Genomic DNA, 9,138 nt, shown 5'->3' with positions numbered 1-9,138 from the left:
AGAGAGCCTCGTCTAAACTCACAAGGTATGAAAGTTTGGGGTATCATATTTTTAAAATGAAGACGATTGGAGCAATTCCTCTCATATTAGTGAAAGATGAGGCTTTGCTTTATTGTTTTATCTGCCCTGTTGCTCTTTTGCTTTCACTACGAAAGAGCTGCAGGAGAGCCGACTACGTTTGGCGACTTTGCCAGCTTCTTTTACCACGGAAAAGACAAATCAAGGATTCCCAAGACAGGGAATAACTTTTTCTAGAGCCAGTGTTGATTATAAGACTCTCCAGGATAAGACAAGAAAGCAGTGTCAGCTCAAAAGTGGAGGTTAAAGCGAACACAGACAGGACGACTGCTTTACCCTCGACTACGCCTACGCGGTCTCGGGTAATGACAGACACAACAACTATCTATACCTCGCGTAGGCAAGGCCAAAAATGTATTTTAAATATTTATATATACCTTTATCTTTCGACCATAAACTAATTTACGATGCAAATAATGTCTGTCTTCTTCCTAAATATAAAACAATTTCAAAAATAGCTAATCGTGACACACCCCCTTTGTTAGATACGAGAAAAGTGTGTACCAACTAAACTGACCTTCATGATTGAGAGAGGTGAAGTTGACAAATCAGGTCTGCAATAACGAGACACCTACGGTGCATGGCCTCGCCCCTATAGCTGCTATGGTGCATGCCCGCACTTTAATAACTGTTTGATTATCAGCATGAAGAGAGTCTGCTCAACACTAGCTTCCTACAGTTGCACTTGCTCTTGAATACCTGCAGAAGTAGCAGCACTGCAGCACATACATGCAAGCAGCTCCAGCCCCTCCCATGCATGTAGATTGAAAGGTGTGGCATTCCATGAGTGGCAGGCTGGCAGCAAGAAGACCATGTGAGAAAGAAGCTTCACTTTTTCTTTACTAATCAGCAATATATGATAAACTTGCTGACAAAAAAAGTTGCTGCCTTTGTATATTTGAGATAGTATAGGTACTTTAGTACCTATAACCCAGCAAGCTGTTGCTCTAGCGCTGCACAAACGAGTGACCTCAACAATTTCAAGTAAGTATAACTCTTCATCAAGTAAGATTTAGAGAAATCTGTTCATAATTTTTGAAGGCCATGTTCTAATCTACTGAAAAATGCTACCAGCTATCTCTAAAGTGCCAACACAACGGAACTTGGCCCAACTACTCGATTTTCTTACTTTGAAGCTTCTGTACCTAGCTTTTGTATTTGAGCAACACAAAACAGACTTTTCCACGTCAAAAAGAAAGATCTAGGAGCTTAGAACACGCTGTGCTAAAGTTATTGTTTATTAAAAACAAATTTCAGTTGTACTGAATGAATGAATGAATGAACGAGAGCACTAAAGTGCATACCCTCGACACAATCTGTATGTAACAGTTTCAATAAATTAAGAGAAAATAATTGGTCAAAGTTTTGAGACAGAGAAGAAGCTTCAGCATGTACTAGATTTATTAAAACTTAGTGAATGTTTTAGACAGACAGAGAATTTTTGTTTTTTTAGACAAAGAGCTCCAGCATATTTGCTGCACTGCTGCTAGCTGCAGCAATGTAAAGGTGTGGCTGCAATGAAGGTGTGGCTCAATCAAGCCATGCTCCACCCCCACACACAGTAAATGGTGGCACATGGCCCTAAGTGGTGACGAAAGCTTTGGTTTTTCTCGACTTTTATAAAGTTTAGCATACATTTGTTAGGCTCTATTTGTTGCATACAAACTGCTATCTAGTCCCTAATGTTAAAAGACTCTGGCCGCTACCTCGGGAGAAGAAAGCCTCGTCTAAACTCACAAGGTATGAAAGTTTGGGCTATCATATCTTTAAAACGAAGAAGATTGGAGCAATTCCTCTCATATTAATGAAAGATGAGGTTTTGCTTTATTGTTTTATCTGCCCTGTTGCTCTTTTGCTTTCACTACGAAAGAGCTGCAGGAGAGCCGACTACGTTTGGCGACTTTGCCAGCTTCTTTTACCACGGAAAAGACAAATCAAAGATTCCCAAGACGGAGAATAACTTTTTCTAGAGCTAGTGTTGATTATAAGACTCTCCAGGACAAGACAAGAAAGCAGTGTCAGCTCAAAAGTGGAGGTCAAAGCGAACACACAGACAGGACGACTGCTTTACCCTCGACCAACGCCTACGCGGTCTCGGGTAATGACAGACACACACAACAACTACCTATACCTCGCGTAGGCGAGGCCAATTAACGGTTATTTTGTCCTTTCAATTGACCCCAAAATCAGACAAAACTCACCAATACTGGACAATGACTGGCATGTCTGGCAGTTTCCACATCATGGTCTACATATATACTTGATTACTCGTACCCAATACATTACTTACACACACATTATTAGCACTTGCTTTAGTATGTTACTCAGCAACATTTAAGTACATGTGTATCTGTTTTTATCAATATGATCATGAAAATAATTATATCAATATAGTTTGGACATACTTCCTTGCACCTTGCTATTGAAACTGGTAATGCTGATTTTATCAAATTATTAATAACTAAAGGAAAGGCTGATGTGAATGCTGTGGATAGGGTAAAGTTATTTAATTCTATTTGTATCATTTAATGTTGTATTTATAGTGGAACAAAACTCCATTGTTTAATGCTGTTAAGAGTGGTAGTATTGAAGCTGTTGATATTCTATTATATAATTAATGGAGCTAGAACTGATCTTGTGGATAATGTAAGTTTTATATTGAAACTTGACCATACAGCATAAAATTTTTGAAGGCTGTAAATTTTGAAGATTTAAGATTCAATTTATGTTGCATGCTTGTCTATTCATGATAATGGACCTTATGCGTTGATATTCTATTAACTAATGAAGCTAGAACTGATGTTGTGGATAAAGTAAGTTTTATGCAATATAAAATTTTTGAAGGCTGTAACTTTTAGAGATTTAAGATTCAATTTATGCTGAATGCTGGCAGTGTCTGTTTATAAAAATTAAATTTAGCAGATTTGCAAAATTTACTGCAAACACTAACACACATGCTAACATATTGCCTGTATGTGTAGTCATAATGTTTCATGGGTAACTAAATTTGTGACTGAGTACAAATATTACTATTCAAAATTTATGTTTGCACATGTGCAGTGATCAGTTAATACTACCTAATACTGTAAATAATTGTGCACATTTAGCAAAGCAGACTGCCTACAATGTAATTACTTAATACAATACCAGGCTGGCAATTTTGTTTGTTGTCATATTTATTGTTATTGTTATTATTTATAGTATGGTAAAACTCTACTACATTGTGCTGGTGAATCTAGTAAAGTTGAAATGCTTGAGTTTTGGATTAAGAGAGGAGATTATGATGTGAATGTGAAAGATAAAGTAATTAATATTTAAAATTGGTAGTCACTTTATGCTTTATTATAGTTGAACAGAACTCCATTGTTTAATGCTGTTGAGAGTGGTAGTATTGAAGCTGTTGATATTCTATTAACTAATGGAGCTAGAACTGATGTTGTGTCTAGCGTAAGATTTGTTAAATAAGTCATGTATATTATAGTAGACAGGTCTTTATGAGGTATGTGTCCAAATATGCAATATAGCCCAAGGAAATTATTGTATCCGCCATTAGCTCAGGCTTGTTGATTATAAATGTGATTATGTCATATATCCCTTACTTTTATAACATGTACATATACATGAACTGCTTATAATGACTATTCACTAATGTTCACGTGCATGTATAGTATTTGAGACATCATAATCCTCAAATATCATTAATAATGTCATTAAGTTATAAAGTCATTAAATCAACAAGCCTAATTAATATTGATAATTTGGGTATAGATGCTTTGTTTATGGTTTGGATTTTGTAGATTTCACATATTTAGAAATAATGCAGAATTTACACATACATGTATGCTTTAAGTTATCTTGATTTTGATTCCTTTGTAAACTTTTACCTCTGCATAAATCACTTACTCTATGGCATAATTATGTTAGATGCATGAGCTGTGAGTGCATGACTGAATAAATTTTTCCAGCCTACATGTAGTGGTGAAGCTCCTAGATCATTCCTGTAATTGTTTTTACCGACATGCAATTTATAATTATGTCACAGTTGCATTTATTCTATGCACGTTGTATTAGAGAAATAACAAATACTAAATTAAGACACCTTAGCAGTTAGCAATTTCTTGCCTACACCCTTTACGTAAAATGGGTGTGGCTACAGCAACAAAAGCCTTCTTTAGAAGCATTATAAAGTAGAAAGAACCTCTGTAAGTCTTAGATCCAGCTATAGATGCAAGGTGGTGAAAACAATTATAGGAATATTTTTATACTTATACACTTGTTTTACGTTTTATTTAATGTATAGTCTTCTGGCACTCCATTGCACTATGCTATTGAGTATTGTAAAAGTGCTGAAATTATCAAATTATTAATAACTAAAGGAAAAGCTGATGTGAATGCTGTGGATAAGGTAAAGTTAATAATAAGTATACATACTACTGTGTAGCAGTTTTTTCAAGGATACAAGCCTTTTAAAGATTCATCAAATTAATTTTTGCAAATTTCCATTATTTTAGCCATCTTGTACCATATTTCACATAATTTAATTTTATGATTGTTTAAAAAAATCCATAAATTTTTTATCCTTGAAGAAGCACTATATTTAGTTATTTACGTGTGTAAAATATACAAAAATTTACTTTTATAGTATAATGAAACTCCATTACACAATGCTTGTCGTTTTGGTGAAGCTGATATTGTCAAATTATTAATAACTAAAGGAAATGCTGATGTGAATGCTGTGGATGAGGTAAAGTTACTACTAAATACTCATTTCTAATTGTATCATTCTGTGTTGTATTTTATAGAAGAACAGAACTCCATTGTTTCATGCTGTTGAGCGGAGTAGTGAAATTGTTAATATTCTATTAACTAATGGAGCTAAAACTGATGTTGTGGATAAAGTAAGATTTCCATGTACATGCATATTGCCTATGTATTTAATGAATGCATGAATACTTTACATATAATTTTACACTATTAATTATTACCAAATCTCCGACATGTACACATTTTTGTTTGACAAAATTATTAACTGTTAATTTTTTTGTTCCATGTGGGTTGTAGCTATGTGGATTTATAACAGAAATGATGACAATTTTATTGACAAAAACAACAAATTAAGATTGACACTGACAAAAATTTGGAGCTACATGTACTTGGTATAAGTAGTCTTCCAGCATATTTTAGCCCAGCATGTACAGCATCTCAAAGTGTTCATTATAGAGTCACCATTGTAATGTTGAATTTCTCATAATCTAAAACAAGATTCTTATTAAATAAAGTTGAGCTGAACAGTAATTTTGCAAAAGAGATGTTTTGAAAACTTTAATTTTGTTGTTTTAGTATAACTCTAACGTCACCTGGTACTAAGTTATTTTTTATTATTAATTTTAATTGTCTAGCATGGTAACACTCCTCTGTTACTAGCAATTGAAAAAGGTCGTCTAAGATCAACTGAAGTTATCAAATTATTAATAACTAAAGGAAATGCTGACGTGAATGCTGTGGATGAGGTAAAGTTATCATTTAGTTCTATTTGTATCATTTAAAGTTGTATTTATAGTACCACAGTACTCCATTGTTTAATGCTGTTAAGAGTGGTTGTATTGAAGCTGTTGATATTCTATTAACTAATGGAGCTAGAACTGATGTCATGTCTGAGGTAAGATTTGTTAAATAAATCATGTATATTATACTAGACAGGTCTTTATGAGGTGGGTGTCCAAAAATGCGATATAGCATCCGCCATTAGGTCAGGCTTGTTGATTATAAATGTGATATATCATTATATCCCTTACTGTTATAACATGAACCTGTAACATGTATATAGCGGTACGTGAACTGCTTACATTAATTATTCACTAATGTTCACATGCATGTATAGTACATGTACTTGAGACATCATAATCCTCAAAATTTATTAGTAATGTCTTTAAGTTATTAAGTCATTAAGCCAACAAGCTTAATTTGATACTATATTATTGATAATTTGGGCAAGAATGCTTTATTTATGTTTGGGGGTTAATAATTTTGTAGATTTCACATATTTAGAAATAATTCAGAATTTACACATACATGTATGCTTTAAGTTATCTTGATTTTGATTTATTTGTAAACTTTTACCTCTGCATAAATCACTCACTCTATGACATAATTATGTTAGATGCATGAGCTGTGAGTGCATGACTGAATAAATTTTTCCAACATACATGTACCTGTAGGGGTGAAGCTCCTAGATCATTCCTGTAATTGTTTTTACCAACATGCAATCTATAATTATATCACAGTTGCATTTATTCTATGCATGTTGTATTGGAGAAATAACAAATATGTGACCATAATTGACAAAAGGGCCCTTATGGCGGATTTTAAAATTGATCTTAATAATGGCAAATATCAACCTGTGAGTGCTTTGTTCGACAATCATTGTTTCTAAAAGTTTCATGGTAACTTTTTGCATCCTGTGGAGTAATTTTATGACAAATGGGGCTCAGGAAGTTGGATTTCTTAGGCTAGAAAGACAAATTTCACTACCCGCCATAAGGTACCTTTTGTCAATTATGGTCACATATACTAAATTAAGACACCTTAGCAGTTAGTAATTTCTTACCCACACCCTTTACGTAAAATGGGTGTGGCCACAGCAACAAAAGCCTTTTTAGAAGCATTATCAAGTAGAGAGAACCTCTGTAAGTCTTAGATCCAGCAATAGATGCAAGGTGGTGAAAACAATTATAGGAATATTTTTGTACTTATACACATGTTTTACGTTATTTTTAATGTATAGTCTTATGGCACTCCATTGCACTCTGCTGTTGAACGCTATAAAAGTGCTGATATTATCAAATTATTAATAACTAAAGGAAAAGCTGATGTGAATGCTGTGGATGAGGTAAAGTTAATAATAAGTACTCATTTTAAATTGTCTCTGTGTTGTATTTTATAGAAGAACAGAACTCCATTGTTTCATGCTGTTGAGCAGAGTAGTGAAATTGTTAATATTCTATTGACTAATGGAGCTAAAACTGATGTTATGGGGGTATACATTAATCTTATATACATGCATGATTGCATGTACATAATAATACACGCTATTGTGTAGCAGTTTTTTCAAGGATACAAGCCAAAGATTCATCAAATTAATTTTTGCAAATTTCCATTATTTTAGCCATCTTGTACCATATTCCACATAATTTAATTTTATGAGTGTTTAAAAAATCCATAAATTCTTTATCCTTGAAGAAGCACTATATTTAGTTATTTATGTCTGTAAAATATACAAAAATTTGCTTTTATAGTATAATAAAACTCCATTACACAATGCTTGTCATTTTGGTGAAGCTGATACTATCAAATTATTAATAACTAAATGAAATGCTGATGTGAATGCTGTGGATGAGGTAAAGTTACTACTAAATACTCATTTCTAATTGTATCATTTTGTGTTGTATTTTATAGGAGAACAGAACTCCATTGTTTCATGCTGTTGAGCGGAGTAGTGAAATTGTTAATATTCTATTAACTAATGGAGCTATAACTGATGTTGTGGATAAAGTAAGATTTCCATGTACATGCATATTGCCTACGTATTTAATGAATGCATGAATACTTTACATATACTTTTACACTATTAATTATTACCAAATCTCCGACATGTACACATTTTTGTTTGACAAAATTATTAACTGTTAATTTTTTTGTTCCATGTGGGTTGTATGTGGATTTATAACAGAAATGATGACAATTTTATTGACAAAAACAACAAATTAAGATTGACACTGACAAAAATTTGGAGCTACATGTACATGGTATAAGTAGTCTTCCAGTATATTTTAGCCCAGCATGTACAGCATCTCAAAGTGTTCATTATAGAGTCACCATTGTAATGTTGAATTTCTCATAATCTAAAACAAGATTCTTATTAAATAAAGTTGAGCTGAACAGTAATTTTGCAAAAGAGATGTTTTGAAAACTTTAATTTTATTGTTTTAGTATAACTCTAACGTCACCTGATACTAAGTTCTTTTTTATTATTAGTTTTAATTGTCTTGCATGGTAACACTCCTCTGTTACTAGCAATTGAAAAAGGTCGTCAAAAATTTGGAGCTACATGTACATGGTATTAAGTATTGTTTCCCAGCATATTTTAGCCCAGCACATACTTCATCTCAAATTGTCCATTATATACATGTAGTTCTAATGTTACATTTGTTATCTAAAATGTGATTCTTAAAAAATAAAGTTCAGCTTAACAGTAATTTTGCAAAAGAGATTTTTTTTAACTTTTTGTAGCTGGTTAACTATAACCTCACATTGTATTAATTTTTATTATTATTTATTTATCTAGTATGGTAACACTCCTCTGTTACAGCAATTGAAGAAGGCCCATCAACTGAAATTATCAAATTATTGATTACTAAAGGTCAAGCTGATGTGACTGCTGCTTGTGAGAAAGTAAGTATTTTAGAGGTCAATCGAACTTGAAGTTAATTCACCTCTTGACAGCATTATTGTATAATTTGTTAAGTGCTGTGAGAATGTGTTGCTTATTATTTTTATGTAGTATCGTATCAATCCTGAGCTATCTAGATCTGAAATTGCTGAGTTATTGATTACTAAGATGCCAAAGGTAATAAATATTATTTTAAAAAGTTTAGCAAAGATGTCATCTTCTTTTGTATAATTACTAGTTGGCATGATTTAACAGTTTTTAATTCTGTTTATAGCTAATGTCAAAACATACACATACTCTTGAGATGTCAGAAGATAGTGTAAGTAATAATTATTGTATGTTTATAATAATTATAAAACTTTATGTTATACATGTAGATATGGCTAGCAGGGAATTAAAAATTAGCCATTTTAAAGAGTCTTATAGACTTATACCAGTGCATTTTACAAATATCAATTCTCACAATTATCTTCTTTTATCATTATGGCAGTTACAATTGTAATTTGCAAGACAATTGGCAAGTTTTAATTTCATGTTTGCCTAGAAATCACTAAATTACCAGAATTAATTGACTGTCCAGCTGTACAATGTGCTTGTGATCCTTTTTTTGT

At 32.6% G+C, this 9,138-nt stretch overlaps 1 protein-coding gene and 2 long non-coding RNA genes across 3 annotated transcripts in view; all 3 read left to right on the top strand.

The window, feature by feature from the left end:
• The first annotated feature begins 2,142 nt into the window (after nt 1-2,142).
• LOC109584357 (uncharacterized) lies at nt 2,143-2,572 on the top strand. The gene is made up of 2 exons (XR_002185963.1): nt 2,143-2,176; nt 2,473-2,572. It is a non-coding gene; the product is annotated as an uncharacterized LOC109584357 (long non-coding RNA).
• A 112-nt stretch (nt 2,573-2,684) lies between these two features.
• On the top strand, nt 2,685-3,465 carry LOC109584360 (uncharacterized). Its single transcript, XR_002185965.1, has 3 exons — nt 2,685-2,724; nt 3,280-3,381; nt 3,427-3,465. It is a non-coding gene; the product is annotated as an uncharacterized LOC109584360 (long non-coding RNA).
• A 317-nt stretch (nt 3,466-3,782) lies between these two features.
• The window catches only part of LOC109584356 (tankyrase-like), an 11,103-nt gene continuing 5,747 nt past the window's right edge, over nt 3,783-9,138 (top strand). Inside the window, exons 1-9 of the mRNA XM_020000073.1 lie at nt 3,783-3,860; nt 4,379-4,483; nt 4,721-4,822; nt 4,881-4,976; nt 5,478-5,588; nt 6,863-6,967; nt 7,022-7,114; nt 7,534-7,629; nt 8,639-8,704. Of these exons, the coding sequence (XP_019855632.1) occupies nt 3,783-3,860; nt 4,379-4,483; nt 4,721-4,822; nt 4,881-4,976; nt 5,478-5,588; nt 6,863-6,967; nt 7,022-7,114; nt 7,534-7,629; nt 8,639-8,704 (852 nt within the window). The remainder of the gene's footprint in view (nt 3,861-4,378; nt 4,484-4,720; nt 4,823-4,880; nt 4,977-5,477; nt 5,589-6,862; nt 6,968-7,021; nt 7,115-7,533; nt 7,630-8,638; nt 8,705-9,138) is intronic.

Source organism: Amphimedon queenslandica, unplaced genomic scaffold (genome assembly GCF_000090795.2).
Source record: "Amphimedon queenslandica unplaced genomic scaffold, v1.1 AMPQUscaffold_13216, whole genome shotgun sequence".
NCBI classification, from domain to species: domain Eukaryota; kingdom Metazoa; phylum Porifera; class Demospongiae; order Haplosclerida; family Niphatidae; genus Amphimedon; species Amphimedon queenslandica.
The sequence above is the reverse complement of the archived record's forward strand: the minus strand, read 5'-3'. Positions and strand labels throughout refer to the sequence as shown.